Source organism: Arvicanthis niloticus, chromosome 6, assembly GCF_011762505.2.
Source record: "Arvicanthis niloticus isolate mArvNil1 chromosome 6, mArvNil1.pat.X, whole genome shotgun sequence".
In the NCBI taxonomy this organism is placed as follows: Eukaryota; Metazoa; Chordata; class Mammalia; order Rodentia; family Muridae; genus Arvicanthis; species Arvicanthis niloticus.
Genome location: NC_047663.1, coordinates 91,882,318 through 91,904,061, shown reverse-complemented (window position 1 = coordinate 91,904,061; position 21,744 = coordinate 91,882,318). Strand labels below are relative to the sequence as shown.

Here is a 21,744-nt window from a genome sequence, read left to right as displayed (position 1 = left end):
GTGTAGCTCAGTGGTGAGCCCTTGTTACCTAGTATGAGATACTGGGATAAACTCCCAGAACCCTATCAGAGGACCCAGAAAATACGCCTGACACATTCCTTCACGTACACGGCACTGTTTATATTGGCGAAAAGAAATCACCTAGAAGTCATTCTATAGGCGAAAAGCAATTTACCCAAAGGTAAGGGAAAGTATTTTTTAGTGGTTTGCCAAGCCCCACTTCAGCTAGGTCTCTAGAGGTGAAAACTGTGGACACCACCGGGGACTGGTTTGGCTTTTGCTTTAGAATTTGGGTCAGAAGCAGGGTTCAAGTGGTTCCAAAGCTGTCAGATGGCTTGACTCTGAAGCACCTCTTCCCGAGAGGAAGACTCGGTGCTATGTGGCCTCGGACTCGTTAAAGAAACCCGTGATCACCGTGAAGAGGTAAAGCTGCTGAGCCACAGCCACCCAACACAGGCACACAAAATGGCGACCCTGCCTGGTGGAGGCGTTGTACGATTTTTCTCTTTAAAATTGAACTACAACTCCCAGAACTCCGTGCGCGGAAGGCGTGCGTCTGAGCTACTCTCCGACGTTGTGGGTTGCGGCCCCCATGCCCCTCCCCACTCCTGCAGAAGATCTTTCAGCAGACGTTGCAGCTTCGGTACGGAGCCACGCCTTTCCCCGCAGTGCCCGACGGGACTCGGGGTTTTTCGACTTTGCAGTGGAACGTCCCTTGGGTCTAAGAAAACTATACTTCCCTATGTGGCTTCGACGCCTGCGCACAACGCACTACGGTTCCCAGAGGGCTCAGCGGCTCTCGTGATTGCGTGCTGACGCACTAAGTCGTGCTGACGCGCAACGCTGCCCAGGCGGGGTGCGAGTGGCGCAGTCGAAGCCCGCTGCGGCCCCTGAGGAAGCGAGGAGGCGGCGGCGGCGGCTGAGGCGGGCGGACCGGCGAGGCGGCGGCTTCAGGCTCTGAGGGATTCGAAAACTGAAGCAGCAGCTGCGGCAGGACCTATCCGTTTCGCAGGCGGCGGCCGGAGGCGGCTGCGGCGGCGGCGGGTGAGAGAAAGAGAGCGCGCTAGCTGGGTGGGGGAGGGGCGGCGGGCTCGGCTGGAGGCCAAAGCGCGGGGAGAACGGCCCAGGCCGCCGCGCGCACGCGTGCTCGTCGCCTCAGCCGGCGCGGACGCCTTCCCTTCCCTTCCTCCCCTCCCCCCTTCCGCGGTTCCGGTCGCGCGCGGCCTTCAACTCCTCCGCCCCTCCCCCACATGACAACGGCGCGCGCCGCCGCCTGTTCTCGCCCGCGCGCCCCCGATGAGACAGCATTGCGCGAGGCTCTGATTCTCGCCTTTGCTCTACCTGGGGCTGAGGAGGCCATCATTCCGCGGTCGCTCCCTTCCGTCTTTCTGGTGGCGGGGAGGGGGCGGCAGCCGGGGCACTTGTCCCTCGCCCGAGCTTCGGACCTGCCGGTATCTCTGCTCGATCGACTCTGGCGTGGGTCCCCGGTCCCTGCTAGGGGGTCCTGAGAAACGGCCAGAGCCGCGCAGGCTGCGGGGCGCCGCGCCGCCCCCTCCCCCATCCTCAAGACGGAAAGTGGGCTGGGCGGCCCAGTGGGCGCTGGGGGGAGGCCTTGAACTTTCGGAGGCCCGGATTCAGATCCTCCTCGTTAGTATCAGCCTATGAGTGTGTGCGAGGCGGCGGGGGTAGGGGGCAATCTCCAAGTCTTAAAAAGAAAGGAAAATAAAACTGCGAAAGTAGTCTTCGTGTATAAGGAAGACCAGTGTGCTCCTTCCAATCCTGCTATTTTTATTTTTTATTTTTTTTATTTTTTGGTTTTATGAGCTAGAACCTCTAGATAGTCGTCTTGGTTGCCCTGGCACGTACTGTGTAGTGCAGGCAGGCATCGAACTCAAGAGATCTGCCTGCCTGTGCGGGATTAAAGGCGTGAGGCACCATGTCTGGCTCCTACCCTGGTTTTAAAAAAGTCTCCTCAAATATTAAAACTAAGAAACCTTTTGGAGCTTTTGGATGGGGAAAAAAATTCTTGACTTAACAGCTTGGCTTGTGTCAGCCATTACTTGGCGATGAAATTCTTCCTTGCTGTTTCCATTTTACAGTTCTTTTAAGATGTGTCTGAATTTAGAATTCAAAGGAAACTATTGCCTTTTCTCCATGGGAGTGGGCTTAGATTAAGTCTCTTCCTGGATTAATACTTGTATGCCTACACAGTTAATAGTGTCTCAGCTCTGAGTTCTCTGTATTTTTTACTCAACGACCTCTTCCTTGATCATTACTGTCCTCACGGTAATTGTTGCGTGAATAAATTAATTGACTAAATTTCTACTTAATTGTAGTTTGGCATTCTGATAAATTTTCCTCCCTTGCCATCTGTTCTTTAAGAAGCTTGCATACTTTGGGCTCCTGTTTTAAGTGCTTCCTGGTTTTTGAAGTTGTGGTTTCCCATTTAGTGTTTTGAGTACTGTTTTTGGATGCTGGGATGTAAGGCCACCTCCCCACCTCCTTTAGCTCTTTCCTGAAAGTTCTCAAAACTGTGATTTTAATACCTTTTGCTTAGCAATTTCATCCTTCGGGTAGGGTTTGGGAGGATTTTTGTGTGAAATGCTGGAAGTATGAGTAAATGGTTAGAAGGACTGTTGGAAGCTTTTAGCAAAGGATACGAGATGAGAAAGCAGTATAAACCCTAGATTTAGAGTGAGGAAGGAAGAATTGGTTTTTCTTTTTTCAAAACTGTTGAGTAGTTATTGGAAGGTACTACAGAAACATTAGGGTTTTTTGGCTGTAAAAAATGTTCTACATTTCTTAGATTTAGCCTTATCTGTTATTCTTGACTCTCCTGTTATTCTTGACTCTCCTAGATTTACTTTTCTTGCTTTTAGTTTTCTCTTGTGTTAACTGTTGAGACTGAGTAGGACTTATGTTAGGCTTGAAGATGGCCTGGGGCAAAAGCACATCTGAGTGTTTGCTTTACATCCAACATCTTCCTTTATTTTTTTTTCACACTTGGGGGACATGTCTCCATCCCTACCCCCAGACTAGGATTTTTCTGTGTAACCCTGGCTGTTCTGGAACTTGTTATATAGACCAGATTGGCCTAGAACTCAAGAGATCCACCTGCCTTTGCCTGGGACTAAAGGCAGTGCCACCAGAACCTGGCAACACACTTCAGTGGATTTTTTTTTGTGTTATTATTTTTTTCTTTTTTAAATCCTGGGCATTGATATGGTACTACTTCTGTAATTTCATCCAGCTTCATCTCTTCCATCTGCTTTTACTAACCTCTACTTTTCCCTGGTGTATGTGTGTGTTCCTGTTCTGAATGCTAATTTTCTTCCCCATGTTTGAGAACCTATTTTGGAGAAAATGTATTGGAGGAGAAAAGTAAAACATATATAGTGAGAAGGGAATAGAGAATGAGTAATACAGTCCAAAAAAACTGGAGTTCTTAGTAATGCCGAGCTTGGGACAACATGAAAAGGTAGAACCTTACAGGAAAACAGTGTTAAATTGAAGAGTAAAGCAGGACTTAGAAAAAAAGTGCAAGAATAGGGATTGATTGGTTGAAAGTCAACACTTATACATTAAAGGTATGGAATTTGAACATTTCTAGGTACTTGTAGAGAAAGTATGAGAACAGTTGGAACAGAGAAAGAATTTGTATTTAGACTGAGTTGAAAACAGGCAATATTTAACAAGAGTTAGCCAGACTTGGAGGAGCTGCAAGCTGTGTGATAAACCTTACAGGGAAGGAAACTAAAATAATAAAACCACTGTAGTCCATAGGAGCTATGAATATTTGGAATCAAAGAGATGGCTTACCTTTTCCATGTGAAGTATACGCTTACATGTCCATGATTTCTGTGTTCTGATGTGCTTGCTTGCCTGTAGTTTGGGTATGAGACTGCATAGGATACTTGGTTTATGTTAGCTAGCCAGTTTACCTATTTAGATACCCAGGACTGTTTAATCCATTTTGTGTTTGTTCAAGTTAGCTTAAATATTTATTTTCTTGGAGGAGGCTTTGAAAATGGACTTAGGCTTTTATTAGGTGATTCTGATCCATGGTGTTTGTTGTGCTATTTGGAGGACTTGGTTACCAGTAGTTACATTCAGAGTGTTTGGTGAAGATACTATTTGTGTATTTTGGCCAAAGAATAAAGAGATAGTGTGGAGAGATTTCGAGAGAAACTAGAGTTTTGTTTTCTTAGAGAGAAAGGGAAATATTAGTACAAAGAAGAATGGCTTCAAATTTGAAAGTACATTGTGAGAAAGGGCTTAAAAGTAGATGGTGAGTGGAAAGGGTGAAGTGTGGGGAGGATAAGGGGGGGGAATTTGTAGACTAGTGGAATGAGGAAACATTTTGCTCATGGAGGTTCAGCGTGAGACTAAGTGTTGAACTAAGGACTAAGTAAGAGAGCCAGGGATGTGGGAGATGTGGTAAGTAGTTAGATTGGAGCCAGGAGCCTGACTGGTGTCTCCCCGCTCCCCCTCAGGAGCGGTGGTGCCCCCTGGGCACAGGGCCATGTACAACGGGATCGGGCTGCCGACGCCCCGGGGCAGCGGCACCAACGGCTACGTTCAGCGCAACCTGTCCCTGGTGCGGGGCCGCCGTGGTGAGCGGCCTGACTACAAGGGAGAGGAGGAACTGCGGCGCCTGGAGGCTGCCCTGGTGAAGCGACCTAATCCTGACATCCTGGACCACGAGCGCAAGCGGCGCGTGGAGCTGCGATGCCTCGAGCTGGAGGAGATGATGGAAGAGCAGGGGTGAGGGAATGGGTGGGGAGAAGCCAAGCACTGACTGAGTGCTTAGTTTGGGTGTTAGGTGGGATGTGTGGAAAGAAACTAGAGCTGGTTGAAAGAGTCTTAAAGAGGAGTTGTAAGGGAGAAAGAAAATGAGCTTGAAGAATTGAGAAGAGGCATGGGTCAGTGCATAGTGGGATGTCAAGGAAACTGTCTGGAGTATTAATAGCAGCGTAAGGGGGTCTGAATTATTTAGCTGAATTTATGAAGGGGAAGGGGAACATGGAATGAACAAAAATGTGCTGTGTGGGAAAGGAGTATAGGGTAGAAGAGCTAGGTAACCTGATAGGTGTTGTTATTGGTAGGAAGAGAAAGGTAGGTGGATTGAAGGATTGCGGCTGTGGAAGGTGGCAAAGGCAGAAGATCGAATTGAAAGAGAATTTGAATAGAGGATATCATGAGTTGTCAGAGAAGTGAAATTTTGGAAAAGGAGCACGTTCAGGCAGAAAACTGTTTAGAGCAGTGGTTTTCAAACTTGAGCAGTGGTATCCTTTTATACATTTTGTCTTCCTTGAAGTCCCAGGAAATAAAAGATCTATTCTTGTTGAAGTTGGGAAGGAGCACTGGGAACTCCACCAGCAAGCCTCCTCTCTTGGCGCCTGAATTGTAGCATGTTTAAAATCCACTGTTCTAGAGAGCATAGTATAGAGAAGGAAGGAGTGTCGTGGAGAAAGATCAGGAAAACTTAAGGAACTATTTGAGTGACAATGAGTACAAAGTACTGTGTGCATGGAGAAGGAAAAAGGACCCTGTTGGAAAAGGAAGCAACTAAAAATTGGGACTTGGGAAAACTCCTGTCATGCCCTAACCTTGAAGGGAATTTATCCTTCAGGTACGAAGAACAGCAAATTCAGGAAAAAGTGGCGACCTTTCGACTCATGTTGCTGGAAAAGGATGTGAACCCTGGGGGCAAGGAAGAAGCCCCAGGGCAGAGGCCAGTGTGAGTGTTGTTTTCTTTGTTCCTTCTTTGGGATCTATGCAGTTATAGCTACTGCTTCCTTTTCTTTTGACCTGGGTGGGACTCAGTTTGCCTTCATCTTCCTTAGTCCCTAGCCTAGTTGTTTGACTTCTCATAATTAAGTTCTGAATTAGGGTTCTGACCTTTGTTCTCTCCAGGGTAACTGAGACCCATCAGTTGGCAGAACTGAATGAGAAGAAGAATGAACGACTCCGTGCTGCCTTTGGCATCAGTGATTCCTATGTGGATGGCAGTTCTTTTGATCCTCAGCGACGTGCTCGAGAAGCTAAGCAAACAGCTCCTGAGCCTCCCAAACCATACAGGTACTCAGGAGAGAAGCCTGAATCTACTTCCTGGTTAAAAATACTCTATTATATATTATTACTAGAAGATTATTTCCAAACTTTATTTTTATTTGTTTTTTTTTTTTTTGTTTTTTGTTTTTTGTTTTTTGTTTTTTTTTTGAGACGGTCTGACTATGTAGCTCTAGCTATCCCTGGAACTATGTAGAAGAGGCTGGCCTCTACATCACAGAGACCTGTCTGCCTCTGCTTCCTAACTGTTGAGATTAATGGCATCCATTTGCTGTGACTCCTGGCTTATTTCCAAACTTGTAGATCTTTTTTTTTTTGGCTCAATTTTTAAAAACATGTATGATTCTTGCTTATATGTATGCTTTTGTACCATGACCCTGGTGCCCCTGGAGGCCTCTTGGGCATTGAATCCCTTGGTGCTAGAGTAAGAGATGGTTCAGAGTTGCCTCAGTGCTGGGAATGGACCCCTAGAAAAAGCAGCCAGTGCCCTTACCTGCTTATCCATCTCTCCATTTCCTATTATTATTTATTTAAGCTGGGTGTTGTGGTGCATGCCTTTGATCCTCTCTTGAGTTCCAGTATAGCCAGGGTTACATAGTAAGACCCTGTCTCAAAACAGACAATAAAACTAGGTGACATGTGACTTTAATCTCAACATATTGGGGGCACGAGAATCTCTGAGTTGAGGCCACCTTGCTCTGCAATAGGTAGTTCCAGGACAGTCAGGGCTATATATAGTGAGACCTACCTTAAAGCACGCACGCACCAAGGACTTACATTTCCTCCCCAAGACAAGATTTCTCTCTGTAGCCCTGGCTGTCCTGGAACTTTAAAGAAGTTTGTCTTAGTACCTAGAATGTCTTTGCCTTTTCTCAGCCTTGTTCGAGAGACCAGCAGTTCTCGCTCACCAACTCCAAAGCAAAAGAAGAAGAAAAAGAAGAAAGATAGAGGACGGTAAGTTGGTTGGAAAGTTAACTAGTATCCAGGGGGAACTCTGTGGTTAGACTTCTAGAAGTTGGGTTTGTTTTCAGATAGCAGAGAATCAAATTTGCACAGTTGAAGGGGGACAGAATTGCTTTACAGGTTTCAGCTGAGAAGAAATGTGTGTACTTAGTGGGAAATGATTGACTATGTAGCCCAGCCAAAAAAGGTAGCAGTATTTTGGATTTGAATTTTATGTTTATTGATTGCATTGTAGAAGTGAATTAAGTGTGGCTGTTGATGGTTTGGGTTTTTTCTGATGCTTTTGAAGCGTTTTTGAGAATTGTAGGTGTGATAGCCAGAAAGAAAGCCAAGTAGAATGACTTGCTTCTGAACTCATTTTAGCAGGTCAGAGAGCAGTTCTCCTCGACGGGAGAGGAAGAAGAGTTCAAAGAAGAAGAAACACAGGTATGAGGTGAAAAGTTCTTTTTGTTGTTTTGTTCTTTTAAAATGACAGGGTTTCTACATAGCCTTGGATATCCTAGAATTCAAAATATAGACCAGGCTGGCCTCTAACTTGGCAGAGCTCTGTCTACCTGTGCTGATTAAAGACATATACACCACCACCTCTGGCTAAGGTGGAAGTTCTTGGAGTGATTGGCGGTAGCTCTTAAGTTGAAGGGTTAATGATTTTTCTCTATTTTTCACAAACAGGTCAGAATCCGAGTCCAAGAAACGAAAACACAGGTAAGAAAGCTTGTTAGTTCTTAGGGGAGACATAGTGGCACATGGGAGTGGTGAGTTACTATCTTATGACTTTGTTTTACTCTAATCTACCCCCCCCCTTGTTTTTATTAGAGCACAACCTTTAACATACTTATTAGTAACACTTGGGTTGTTACTTGCCTTTCACTTCAGATTTAGATATTATTACTATTTTAAAAATACTTTTTAAACAACATTTCCTTCTTTTCTAGGTCTCCTACTCCAAAGAGCAAACGTAAATCAAAGGATAAGAAGAGGAAACGGTGAGTGTACTTGGAGGAAATAGAAAGATGCCTCCCTTGGGGGAAGGATTGAAATTAATTGTGCCATTGACTGACTGGTAGTTAAGGATTAAGAGATGGGGTATTGTAGAAGAAAACGCAAAAACTAAAACTGAGTGGGTTCTCTGGCTCAGGAAGTGAAGGCCCTTTCTACCAAACCTAAAGACCAGAGTTTTACCTGTGGGATTTATGTAATGGAAAGCTCGAATGAACTCCTATAACTTGTCTCTGACTTCCTTCTACATACTTACTCAAACTAAATATAATTTTAAAAAATTTTTTTTTAATATTTTTGACAGAGGGTCTTTTTATATGTAGTTCTACTCTAGAACCCATGCTGTAGATGAAGCCAACCTCACCTCATAGAGATTGATTGACATGACTGCCTCCCAAGTCCTGAAATTAAAGGCAGGGTCAACCATGCCCAGCCAACTTTGTTTTTAAAAAGAAATCAGTTTGGAGAATTCATGATAGGTAATGACAGTTTCTTGAACTTTGTGGTGGTTTTCCTTCAGGTCTCGAAGTACAACACCAGCTCCTAAGAGCCGTCGAGCTCATCGGTCAACTTCTGCTGACTCTGCTTCTTCCTCTGATACTTCTCGTAGTCGGTAAGGGGTGGTCCAAGAGGAATGGAGGGAGAGGGAATGATGGGTTAATCAATTTAATATTTATTGAGCGCCCACGGTGTGCTAGGCGCTGCACAGACCATTCCGAAGACACGGTCCCTGCCCTCTAGGAGCTGACAGGCTAAAGCAACAGGATGGACAGACATATACATTTCCCCTTGTCTTTTTTATTTTATTTTTATTCTTTGTTTGTTATGATGTATATGGACTGCCAGAATAGGGCGGGGGTGGTTTGCTGGTTTGGTGTTGTCTGGGGGAGGAAGGAATCCTTACCCTGGCTTCCTTAATCGGGGAAGGCTTCCTGAAGGAGGTGGGCTCAGAGGTGAGTTGTGAATGAAGTGGGTAGGGAAGGGCCTGGGTGGAAGGTTTGGGTATGTTGGAGGGTGGTGAATAATGGGGTAGAGGGACTTACATTATTTGGGATTATATTGGGAAGAGCTAGAACAACAAAAAAGAACTTGTATTTGCATTTTTGAAAATGAATTGAGTCATGTGACTAAGAAGGTTTTGTTGGGTTTTTTTTTTTTTTGTTTGTTTGTTTGTTTTTTAAGAAAAAGGTTTTACATAAAGGAAAATGGATTGCCAGCTGGGGGTGGAGGGGGTTTTCTGTTCTTCCCTAAGCTGATTTTTTCTGGTCTCCCGTGCCCTCCATTAACTCACAGGTCTCGAAGTGCTGCTGCTAAAATTCATACAACAGCCTTGACTGGGCAAAGTCCTCCCCTTGCTTCAGGGCATCAAGGGGAGGGAGATGCACCTTCTAGTGAACCAGGTGCCACCAACATACCACAGCCTAGTAGCCCAGATCCCTCTACAAAGCAATCTAGCAGTCCTTATGAAGACAAAGATAAGAAGGAGGTATGTTCTGAGTTGGTAGGTGTTCATTGGGTTGCCGGGTTTTATTCAGGGATATACCTTAAATGGGCAAGTGTGGTAAATAGTGTAGTGTAGCTTATTAAGACAAAAGCTTGTTCTTTAGATTATGATCATGTGCCGGGCGGTGGTGGCGCACACCTTTAATCCCAGCACTTGGGAGGCAGAGGCAGGTGGATTTCTGAGTTCGAGGCCAGCCTGGTCTACCGAGTGAGTTCCAGGACAGCCCAGGCTATACAGAGAAACCCTGTCTCGAAAAACCAAAAAAAGCCGGGCGGTGGTGGCACATGCCTTTACTTTAATCCCAGCACTTGGGAGGCAGAGGCAGGCGGATTTCTGAGTTTGAGGCCAGCCTGGTCTACAAAGTGAGTTCCAGGACAGCCAGGGCTACACAGAGAAACCCTGTCTCAAAAAAAAAAAAAAAAAAAAATTATGATGAGGTTCAGAGATCAAGGTTGGCAAGGAGCTATAAAAAGCAGTAAGAGTGTGGGTGGGTGTGAGTAGAATGGGTGGTGGTTTCAGAGAAAAGGATAGTGTAAGTAAATTTAAAGATTTTTGGACAGTATTCAAAGAAGATAAAGAGTGAGAGAATTCTCTGAGTTAGAACTCAGCAATGTGGACAAGTTTAGTGGTGCATGATGTCCATCTATAAACATTCTGTAAACAGCTGCTGAGAAATATTTGAGTTCCTAGTCCTACATTCTTCATTCAGTTACTGAGAGTCTTAGAATGAAACTTCAGTGGATATTAGTAGGTTTTATGTCAGTAACTTGTTTATATCCCTACAGCAAAACAAAAGTTTTTTTTTTTTGTTTTTTGATACCAGAACATTTGTTTTATGACTGATTGAAATCCTTAAGATGAACTGAATGCTGTAACAGCTAAAGCTGCCCTCTTGGGTTGAGGTGGTGTTCCTTCAAGGAGTCCATATCTAAATCTGTAATAAACAATTTCAGGCGCCTCATCCACCCAGGCACGGTAGTGCTTTGTCTCTCTTAGTCTTGGGACTCCAGTTATACTTCCTCTTGCACTTGGCAGAGTAGCCACATTTGCCACAGGTCAACTTCTGAAAGTGGTGGTAGGCACCTTAGAACCACAGCAGTGGCATAACATGTACTTTGAATCGTGACGTTTTCTTCTGTCATCTTGCTTCTGCCCAACAAAAGTTTTTTTAAAATTATTTTAACTTTACTATTTAAAGTATCTGTATTTTTTCTATTGTATGCTTGTCATGTTTTCAATGCCTTGATTTAATTTTTAGTAGTTTCTGTTTTATGTCCTCTATCTAGTTCTGTGGTTGAGTGTTTCTACTGGTTTCAGTAATTAGTGTAACTTAAAATCTCCCGTATTGTGTCTCATTTAAAGATAAGGTACAAGTTGGTCATCATAGAAAACTTAGCTGTTTGCTATGGTGTTTTTTGTAATTATTAGGTGTTTTTATGGTTTGGCCTATCCCTGTAAGACCTTGGTGAATTTTTTTTTGTGTATGTATGAGGGGAAGGGAAATGGCTTATGTGTGTTTGGAGGTCAAAGGACAACTATGTATGTGTTCTGTGGCTTGAACACCGGTTACCAGGCTTATGTTGCAAATGTCATCTCATTGGCTGTTGGCCAGTATTTTGAGACAGGGTCTCCTTACATAGTCCCTGGCTGTCCTACAACTCTCAGAGCTCCACCTGCCTCTGCTTCCCAAGTACTGGGATTAAAGGCATATATGGCCTTGCCAGGCCCTTTGTGGTAAATTTTAACACAAATCATACTCTTTAAAACCTTGTGCCCATTTGTGATAGTTTAACTTAAGTCAGTCCATACTCAGGTATAATGTTATTGTCAACCAAACTGCTTTCTCTTTTTAATTATACCTTTTTGTGGGTGTTGTAACCCACACATACTGCCAGACTCCTTCCCTTGAAAAGGAAAAACATGCAATGGAGATGACTTACCCATGAATTCAAAACACTCATCAAAAGACTGAATAAGTTTAAAAGAATAATGCACAAAGTAAAAAAAAAAAAAAAAATTAAGGGGGAAGATAATAAAAAACTGTAAGAAATGACTCAGTAGGCAAGTAATTGCAAGTGTGAGGACTGGTGGCCCATCTGTAACCCCAGAATGCAAAATGGAGACAGGGCTATATGTCCATAAGGCGTACCACAGGGCAGATGGTATTTTGTTGGTAATGCATTGTTTTCATTTTCTTTTCTCTGAATTATTACTTGAGGTTAGAGGTTGTCCATATAATCAGGTTTTCCCCCCCTGCTACTTTATTTTCTCATTGTAAAAATTACATTTATTTTGTATGTGTGCATGTGATGGGTGCATATGTGCAGGTCATAGAACAACTTTGAAGAGTAGGTTTTCTCTTTGCATGGGCCCAATGGTTTGTAGCCCACTAAGCTATCTTATTGGCTCCCCGCTAAGCATTTCATATTGTCTTGTTACTGAGTGTAACTATGGGTAGGGAAAGGGTCAGTTGGTGTAAGAGGTATATAGAGCAAAATTTTATTAGAAAATGTAGTATATGGGGGTGATAATGAAGTTTTGGTGTTTTATTACTATTCCTACTTTTTTTTCACTCTTAGAAATCTGCAGTTCGACCTAGCCCCTCTCCGGAAAGGAGCAGCACAGGGCCAGAACTACCTGCCCCCACTCCGCTCCTTGTTGAGCAACATGGTGACTCCCCACGACCCCTTGCAGCAATCCCGTCCAGTCAGGAGCCAGTTAACCCCTCATCTGAGGCTTCCCCAACCCGGGGCTGTTCACCACCTAAGTCTCCTGAGAAACCTCCTCAGTCATCTTCCTCAGAGAGCTGCCCACCATCCCCTCAACCTACCAAAGTTTCTCGGCATGCCAGCTCTTCTCCTGAAAGTCTTAAACCCACACCAGCTCCTGGGTCCCGTCGAGAGATTTCTTCTTCACCCACATCTAAGAATCGCTCACATGGCAGAGCAAAGCGGGATAAATCTCATTCTCATACCCCATCTCACAGAGCAGGGAGGTCTCGTAGTCCTGCCACTAAGAGAGGACGATCTCGATCTAGAACCCCCACCAAGAGAGGTCATTCCAGGTCCCGATCCCCTCAGTGGCGAAGGTCACGATCTGCACAAAGGTGGGGAAAATCTAGAAGTCCCCAGAGGCGTGGCCGGTCAAGGTCTCCTCAGAGGCCAGCCTGGTCCAGGAGCAGAAATACTCAGAGAAGAGGCAGGTCTAGGTCAGCAAGGAGAGGCAGATCACATTCCAGATCTCCGGCCACTAGGGGCAGATCCCGGTCTAGAACTCCAGCTAGAAGGGGTAGGTCTCGGTCTAGAACACCTGCCAGGCGGCGATCACGATCCAGAACACCTGCCAGGCGTAGGTCTCGGTCTAGAACACCAGCTCGCAGGGGAAGGTCTAGATCGAGAACACCCGCTCGGCGCAGGTCTAGGACACGATCACCAGTTCGAAGGAGGTCTCGAAGTAGATCCCAAGCTAGGAGAAGTGGTAGGTCTAGGTCCAGAACACCAGCCAGGAGAAGTGGCAGGTCACGGTCTAGAACACCAGCCAGGAGAGGGAGGTCACGGTCTAGAACACCAGCCAGAAGAAGTGGTCGATCTCGGTCTAGAACACCACCCAGGAGAGGGAGGTCACGGTCCAGAACACCAGCACGACGACGATCTCGCAGTAGAAGTCTTGTGAGACGTGGAAGATCTCACTCTAGAACACCACAAAGAAGAGGACGATCTGGCTCATCCTCAGAGAGGAAGAACAAATCTAGAACATCTCAGAGGAGAAGCAGGTCTAACTCAAGCCCAGAAGTGAAAAAATCTCATGTTTCCTCAAGACGGAGCAGGTCTCTTTCTTCACCACGATCCAAAGCAAAATCTTTGAGGCGAAGCCTTTCAGGTTCCTCTCCATGTCCTAAACAAAAGTCACAGACACCAACCAGGCGAAGTCGTTCTGGTTCTTCGCCACCTAAACAGAAGTCAAAAACACCACCAAGACAGAGTCAATCAAATTCTCCTCAGCCTAAAGTAAAATCTGGAACACCACCAAGACCAGGGTCTGCAACAAACATGCAGGCCGATGAATGTGCTGCAACACCACAGAGACAGAGCCGTTCTGAATCATCACCTGATGGTGAGGTGAAATCAAGGACCCCATCAAGACAAAGCTGCTCTGGGTCTTCTCCTCAAGTTAAGTCTAGCACACCTCCGAGACAGAGCCCATCTAGGTCATCATCTCCACAACCCAAAGTGAAGACAGTAATATCACCAAGACGAAGCCATTCTAGCTCCTCTTCTCCAAGTCCTAGTAGAGTAACATCTAGGACACCTCAGAGGAAAAGCAGATCAGTATCTCCCTGCCCCAAGGTGGACTCTAGATTGTTAAGACATAGCCGTTCTAGATCCTCTTCACCAGATACCAAAATGGAACTGGGAACACCACTGAGACACTCTGAGTCTACATCACCATATCCAAAAAGCATGCTTCAGACTCCACCAGATCAAAATCTTTCTGGATCAAAGTCACCCTGTCCCCAGAAGTCTAGGGATTCACCAACAGGAAGCTCTGGATCTTTTTCCCTCTGTTCAGGCGTAACGCCTAGTGGTGTATTTCCAGGAGAGAGCTGTTTTAGCTCCTCATTTGTGCAACAGAAAGGACAATCTCAAAGTTGGCCAGATACTTCAAGTCCAGAAGTCAGGCAGACTCACTTGGAATCTTCATCGCTGCAGAGCAAATCTCAAACATCTCCTAAGGGTAGCCTTTCCAGATCTTCATCTCCAGTCACTGAGCTGACAGCCAGATCACCAGTAAAACAAGATAAAAGTGAACTATCAACAGATCCAAAGTTGAAGTCAGGAATGTCTCCTGAGCAGAGTAAGACTAAACCTGACTCCAGCCTATATCCTTTAGTAGACTCTAAATCTCTTCTGGTACAGAGCAAATTGGAGTCTTCTGAATTAAAGGAGAGACTAGGTTTAATTCAAGAGGATGTTGCATTATCTTCTATACCAAGAGACAAATTTAGTCCTCTACAGGATAGGCCTGAGTCCTCTACAGTGCTGAAAGACACACCTAGAGTACTATTAAAAGAAAGGAGTGGAGCTGGGTCACCTCCAGGCACAAGAGACCAAAAAAGTTTGTTACCTAATTTAAGTCAAGATGAATTAATGGAAGTAGAAAAAGCTGAGCAACCTTTAAGCCAAGTTCTACCCAGTTTATCTCCAGAACATAAAGAAATACCTGCAAGTAACTTTGAGTCATCTCCTGAAATAGAAGAAAGGCCTGTTGTATTGTCTGCTCTTGACCAAAGCCAGTCACAGCTTTCAAAAACAGCAGAAATGCCTGCAGTGGCTTCATGTTGGGGTGGGCCACAAGTTTCTCCAGAACATAAAGAACTATCTCATTCTCCCCCCAGGGAGAATAGCTTTGAGTCATCTTTAGAGTTTAGAAACTCAGGCCCTGTTTCTGGACTTTCTCCTGAGGTTAAAGAAGAATTGAATGGACCGTTCCTTCATCAGACAGAGGCAGATCCATCTCTGGACGTGAAAGAACAGTCAACTAGGTCCTCTAGACGCAGCAGTTCTGAGTTATCACCAGAAGTAGTGGAAAAGGTAGGAATATTTTCAAGTCAGAGTGTATCTTCGCCTGTGCTTGAGACTGTACAACAAAGAACACCTTCGAGAGAAAGAAGTAGTTCTGCATCTTCTCCTGAACTGAAAGATGGTTTACCCAGAACTCCATCTAGGAGAAGCCGGTCTGGGTCTTCTCCAGGACTTAGAGATGGCTCTGGGACTCCTTCTAGGCATAGCCTGTCTGGGTCCTCTCCTGGAATCAAAGATACACCTCAAACCCCGTCCAGGGGACGAAGTGAATGTGACTCTTCTCCAGAACCAAAAGCGTTGTCTCAGACTCCTAGAGCTCGAAGTCATTCTCCATCATCCCCAGAACGCAACAACAAGAGTATCACTCCTCAGAGAGAAAGAAGTGGGTCAGAATCATCAGTAGAACAGAAAACTGTGGCTAGGACCTCTCCTGGGCAAAGAAGTCGATCTGGGTCTTCCCAAGAGCTTGATGGAAAACCCAGTGCATCCCCACAGGAAAGAAGTGAGTCAGACTCTTCTCCAGATTCTAAACCCAAGACTCGAACTCCTCTCAGACAGAGGAGTCACTCTGGATCATCTCCAGAGGTTGACAGCAAATCTCGACACTCTCCCAGGCTCAGTAGGTCTGGCTCATCTCCTGAAATGAAAGATAAGCCTAGAGTGTTACAGAGGGCTCAGAGTGGTACTGATTCGTCTCCTGAACACAAGATACCTGCCCCTCGGGCCCTGCCCAGGCGTAGTAGGTCAGGTTCGTCAAGTAAAGAGAGAGGTCTTTCCCCTGAAGGAAGCAGTAGTTCTGAGTCTTCTCCAGAACATCCCCCCAAATCTAGAACTGCTCGAAGAGGCTCCAGGTCTTCAGTGGAGCCAAAGACAAAGTCTCGCACACCACCTCGACGCCGGAGTTCTCGATCATCTCCTGAGCTAACCAGGAAGGCTAGAGTCTCTCGTAGAAGCCGGTCTGCCTCCTCTTCACCAGAAACCCGCTCCAGAACTCCACCAAGACGCAGAAGAAGTCCTTCAGTATCTTCACCAGAGCCAGCTGAGAAGTCGAGGTCTTCACGGAGGAGGCGCTCAGTTTCTTCTCCTCGCACCAAGACAACTTCAAGAAGAGGCCGGTCTCCTTCACCCAAACCTCGTGGACTCCAAAGATCTCGATCCCGCTCACGTAGAGAGAAAGCCAGAACAACTAGACGCCGAGATAGATCTGGATCATCTCAATCAACATCACGAAGAAGACAGAGGAGCCGCTCTAGGTCACGGGTTACTCGGAGACGAAGGGGTGGCTCTGGTTACCATTCAAGATCACCTACCAGACAGGAGAGTTCTCGAACCTCCTCTAGACGCAGAAGAGGCCGCTCCCGGACGCCCTTGACCAGTCGGAAACGATCTCGGTCACGCACATCACCAGCTCCTTGGAAGCGCTCTAGATCTCGAGCCTCACCAGCCACTCATCGGCGATCCAGGTCCAGAACACCATTGATCAGCCGACGTCGATCCAGATCACGGACTTCACCTGTGAGTAGGAGACGGTCAAGGTCAGTGAATAGGCGTAGATCTCGATCAAGAGCATCCCCAGTGAGTCGAAGACGATCCAGGTCCAGAACACCACCAGTAACTCGTCGTCGTTCAAGGTCCAGGACACCAACAACTCGCCGTCGCTCTCGTTCCAGGACTCCTCCAGTCACTCGCAGAAGGTCCAGATCCAGGACTCCACCAGTAACCCGGAGGCGATCGAGAAGCAGAACTTCACCTGTTAATAGAAGAAGATCAAGATCCAGGACATCCCCAGTTACCCGGAGAAGATCAAGGTCTCGAACATCTCCAGTCACTCGTAGGCGGTCCCGTTCCCGAACCTCTCCAGTGACAAGACGCCGCTCCAGGTCTCGAACTCCTCCAGCGATTCGGAGGCGCTCTAGATCTCGGACACCGCTGTTGCCACGCAAGCGCTCTCGAAGCCGCTCACCACTTGCTATCCGCCGCCGTTCTAGGTCTCGTACTCCTAGGGCAGCTCGAGGCAAGCGGTCCTTAACAAGATCTCCTCCAGCCATCCGTAGGCGGTCTGCATCTGGAAGTAGTTCTGATCGTTCGCGTTCTGCCACTCCTCCAGCAACAAGAAATCATTCTGGATCTCGGACACCTCCTGTAGCACTCAGTAGCTCTAGAATGAGTTGCTTTAGTCGTCCTAGCATGTCACCAACTCCTCTTGACCGATGTAGATCACCTGGAATGCTTGAACCCCTTGGAAGCGCTAGAACACCCATGTCAGTGCTACAGCAAACTGGTGGCTCAATGATGGATGGTCCAGGTCCTCGGATTCCTGATCATCCAAGATCATCTGTTCCAGAAAACCATGCTCAGTCTAGAATTGCACTTGCCTTGACAGCCATCAGTCTTGGTACTGCCCGGCCACCTCCATCCATGTCTGCTGCTGGCCTTGCTGCAAGAATGTCCCAGGTTCCAGCCCCTGTACCTCTCATGAGCCTCAGAACAGCCCCAGCTGCCAACCTTGCCAGCAGGATTCCAGCAGCATCTGCAGCAGCTATGAACCTTGCTAGTGCCAGGACATCCGCTATTCCAGCATCTGTGAACCTTGCTGACTCACGAACACCAGCTGCTGCAGCAGCCATGAACTTAGCCAGCCCAAGAACAGCAGTGGCCCCTTCAGCTGTGAACCTTGCAGATCCTCGAACCCCTGCGGCTTCAGCTGTGAACCTAGCAGGAGCTAGGACACCAGCTGCATTAGCAGCTTTGAGTCTCACAGGCTCTGGGACACCTCCAACTGCTGCAAATTATCCCTCCAGTTCCAGAACACCCCAGGCTCCAACCCCCACAAATCTAGTGGGTCCTCGATCTGCGCATGGCACAGCTCCTGTGAATATTGCTGGCTCTAGAACCCCTGCAGCCTTGGCTCCCACAAATCTCTCCAGTTCCAGGATGGCTCCAGCATTGTCTGGTGCAAATCTCACCAGTCCCAGGGTCCCCCTTTCTGCTTATGAGCGTGTCAGTGGCAGAACCTCACCTTTATTGCTTGATCGAGCCAGGTCCAGAACACCACCATCTGCCCCAAGCCAGTCTAGAATGACCTCTGAGCGTGAGCGGGCTCCTTCCCCTGCTTCAAGAATGGTTCAGGCTCCTACGCAATCTCTTCTTCCTCCTGCGCAGGATCGGCCTCGGTCCCCTGTGCCATCTGCTTTTTCAGACCAATCTCGTTCAGTTGCCCAGACCACTCCTGTAGCAGGGTCTCAGTCCCTTTCAACTGGGACTGTAGCAAAGTCCACATCCTCTGCTAGTGACCACAATGGCATGCATTCTGGCCCTGCCCCTGGGGTGTCCCATGCTGAAGGTGGGGAGCCACCTGCCTCTACTGGAGCCCAGCAGCCTTCTGCATTGGCTGCTTTGCAACCAACAAAGGAACGTCGGAGCTCTTCCTCCTCCTCCTCATCATCTAGCTCCTCCTCCTCTTCATCTTCATCATCGTCATCATCCTCTTCTTCTGGCTCCAGTTCTAGTGACTCAGAGGGCTCCAGCCTTCCTGCTCAACCTGAGGTGACACTGAAAAGGTGAGGGAATTAAGGGATCTGGGGAGAAGAGACTTATAATAATGGATGGGGGAGTCGGGAGGGAGAAATCTTGTCACAAGCACTTGGCTTTGAGAAAGTATGGGGGACCTTGGCCTTCAAGCTGGGAGTAGAAAGAATGTTGGGTGGGGGCTTTGTGGGGAGGAATGGGACAGATAAAAATCTCCAAAGGTTAATTCTCCAGAGGATAATGATAAGTTTTCCATCTCTACAGAGGACAGAACTAGAGGAAATGGACTTAATTTTACAGCAGGAGGGATGGCAGTTAGACCTCAAGAGGAACTCCCTGGGCTGGAAGGATCTTCAGAGGTCATCCCATCCCTCTCCCTGCCTCCAGGCAGGACGGCCCCTCCCCAGCCAACCTGCACTCACAGGGGCCTCCCCAAGCTGCGGCTCTCCAAGGAAGGAGATCACCCAGCTTCAGCTTCCACATCTGAGTCCAGGGGCCTTAATCCTTCATCAGGGACATTCTTGAGGTTTAACCTTGATCCCTTGTGCTTCGGGCCCCAGCCTGTTGCTTGTGTTAGCAGAGGTTTGGTCAGCTCTGTGCCACTGCTCCAGAGAAGTGCTCACTGGCCTGCCTTCGTGTTTTCCCAGGGCTTTTCTCAGGCACCCCTTCCCCACTGCCATTCCTCCAGGCCAAGGAAGGTAGGGTTGGGGTTGGGGCATCTTGTCTCCTTTTGACACCTTTCTTCTCTCGCAGGGTTCCCAGCCCCACCCCAGTCCCAAAGGAGGCTGTTAGAGAGGGACGCCCTCAGGAACCAACCCCGGCCAAAAGGAAGAGGCGCTCTAGCAGCTCCAGTTCCAGCTCCTCCTCCTCCTCTTCTTCTTCCTCTTCCTCCTCCTCTTCTTCCTCCTCTTCCTCCTCCTCCTCCTCTTCTTCCTCCTCCTCTTCTTCCTCTTCTTCCTCCTCCCCTTCCCCTGCTAAGCCTGGCCCTCAGGCATTACCCAAACCTGCAAGCCCCAAGAAGCCACCCCCTGGCGAGAGGAGGTGAGTGCTTTCTTGCCTGTTGTGGAAGGGGGGCTTGGGGTGATTTCTCCAGAAAAGGGACCCTGGGTGAGGTTCCTGCTGGGGTGCCTCGTGTGGACGTCTGTGTCTGGTTGTACGGGAGGAGGAGTGCTGGACTCCTCCCATCCTCCCACAGTGTTGTATTCTGGTCAAGGGCTGCACTATCCAACTGAGGTCCCAGGCCAAATCTGGGAAGTCATAGGATTCTTCCTCCCTCTCCCCTCCCCTGACAAGCAGCCTGGTCTCAGAGATTCTAGCTCTAAGTCTCCCCATTGCTGCTGCAGGGCTCTGGTCTGGCCACCGTCATCTTCTCCCGACTCTGTCCACAGCCTCCTCCCTGTCTCCCTGCCTCCACGCCATTCTCTTCCACACGTAGCCAGAGGGATCTTTCTAAAACGCACATCTGGTTACTTCCCTTCACTTCACAAATCCTTCCGGAACGCCCTGTGGCCTGCAGGATAAAGTGCCACCTCTGCGGGAATGGCGTGTGAGGTTCTTCACCAGCTGCCCTTGCCCGCCCTGTGCTCCTCCTGCCCGCCCCCACACATGCCCCGTCCTCCGGCCATACCCAGCGCCTTGCAGTCTAAGGAGAGCCCCATGCCTTTGGACATGCTGTTCCTTCTGCCTGGGATTTCCTTGTCTGCCTGGTGAACTCGTTCTGCAAGACTGATTCAAACAGCACCTCCGAGAAGACTGCCCTGCCATTTCCCTGTCCTGCCCAGGTCCCAATCCTTGCTCTGGATCCCCAGGCCCATGCATATCCATCCTGCTGGGCTGTTTCCTATGTAGGGGGCGTGTGTGCCTTCATTGTTGACCTCCTTTACTACCAAACAAAATTCTTCCAAGGGCAGGGACTCTTTTATCTTTGCATCCCCCGCTGCACCCTGTGCCCTGTCCACTGGGGCACTCGGTGGATGGTGTGCGGGCGGATGGGTGAGTGCGGACAAAGGTGGGTCTGAGGCTGGCCCTGTGTGGTGTGAGGTTTGGTGGTCAGGACCTGGGTGGGTGGTCCTGAATGCTTGGCTGGTGGGTTTTGGAGGATGTGGTGCTATAGAGACCTACTCTGCTCCCTAGGTCTCGAAGTCCTCGGAAGCCAATAGACTCCCTTCGGGATTCCCGATCCCTCAGTTACTCACCTGTTGATCGTCGACAGCCCTCGCCCCAACCCTCACCACGGGATCAACAGAGGTAGGGCCTATAGCAGGAACTGACAACTTGGCTCATCTAGCTACCATAAATTTGTAAGCAAAACTTAGTTTTTGGTACTGTTCTGGGACCTAATTTCTCTTCTCTTGTAGCAGTGAACGAGTTTCCTGGAGAGGCCAGCGAGGGGACAGTAATTCTCCTGGCCATAAGAGGAGGAAGGAGACACCTAGTCCCCGTTCCAATCGTCACCGCTCCTCCAGGTGTGTCTCCTTGGAAGCCTGGCCCTTCTGAGAGCTAGTAGTGGCTCAAAAAGACATATATAAACTTGGTGACTAATCTTCTCTGTTCCAGGTCTCCATAATCTGGATTCCACCACACCTCATACTCTGGAGACATGAGTATTCCTCATTTTTCCCAGAAGAATCATGGGAGGAGTCTTTGTATGCCTTCCCTTGAACCTTGGCAGCATCTTGAGGGGAAGATCTTTCTCCCCCTCTCCGCTCCCTTTTTTTTTTTTTTTTTTGTTCCTGTGAAATGTTGATCTCTGTGAGTTTTTCCTGGTTCATGTGTTTTGGGGGGGTTGGAGTGGGAGGGAATGTGAGTTTAGGGAGGGAGGGGCACAGCTCAAGACATCTAAGCCTCATGTAATGATCCAGGGAGCTAGTCCTCCAAATTCTTGGGTGACTGAACCTGATGGTTTGATTTGGTAAGTTGTTCTTGGAAGAGGAAGGACCTGAAGTTGGTTGGCCCTGCTGCACCCCGTTGACAAGGTTGAGAGACCCTCTCCCCCCAACTTTTGTTTCTTAAGGCATTTTGTTTTTTAAAAAATCTGTACAGCAAAAGCAACTTTTTCTGTCAAATAAAAATAAATAAAAGTGAGAAATGCAGTAA

The 21,744-nt window shown here is 47.7% G+C and overlaps 1 protein-coding gene and 1 long non-coding RNA gene across 12 annotated transcripts in view; one reads left to right on the top strand and one right to left on the bottom strand.

Moving 5' to 3' along the window:
* LOC143442867 (uncharacterized) overlaps positions 1 to 3,923 on the bottom strand; it is a 13,849-nt gene extending 9,926 nt beyond the window's left edge. Inside the window, exon 1 of one of the 2 annotated variants that reach the window (XR_013111436.1) lies at positions 3,820 to 3,923. This is a non-coding gene — a long non-coding RNA (uncharacterized LOC143442867). Of the gene's footprint in view, positions 1 to 1,341; positions 1,472 to 3,819 lie in introns of those variants that run through there. The other variant, XR_013111437.1, reaches the window with a different exon arrangement.
* On the top strand, positions 829 to 21,744 carry Srrm2 (serine/arginine repetitive matrix 2). Of its 10 annotated transcripts, none has more exons than XM_034505745.2 (15): positions 832 to 1,044; positions 4,494 to 4,764; positions 5,633 to 5,740; positions 5,917 to 6,081; positions 6,949 to 7,026; positions 7,402 to 7,461; positions 7,708 to 7,740; positions 7,971 to 8,021; positions 8,555 to 8,647; positions 9,328 to 9,520; positions 12,118 to 18,680; positions 19,402 to 19,689; positions 20,782 to 20,895; positions 21,006 to 21,113; positions 21,205 to 21,744. In XM_034505745.2, the coding sequence occupies exons 2-15, from the start codon at positions 4,523 to 4,525 to the stop codon at positions 21,212 to 21,214; spliced, it is 8,106 nt and encodes a 2,701-aa protein (XP_034361636.1). In that variant the 5' UTR covers positions 832 to 1,044; positions 4,494 to 4,522; the 3' UTR covers positions 21,215 to 21,744. The 10 variants fall into 10 exon arrangements, 6 of the variants coding, with proteins under 6 accessions (XP_034361640.1, XP_034361639.1, XP_034361636.1 ...); XM_034505746.2 differs by having other exon boundaries at positions 7,399 to 7,461; positions 21,009 to 21,113; XM_034505744.2 differs by having other exon boundaries at positions 7,399 to 7,461.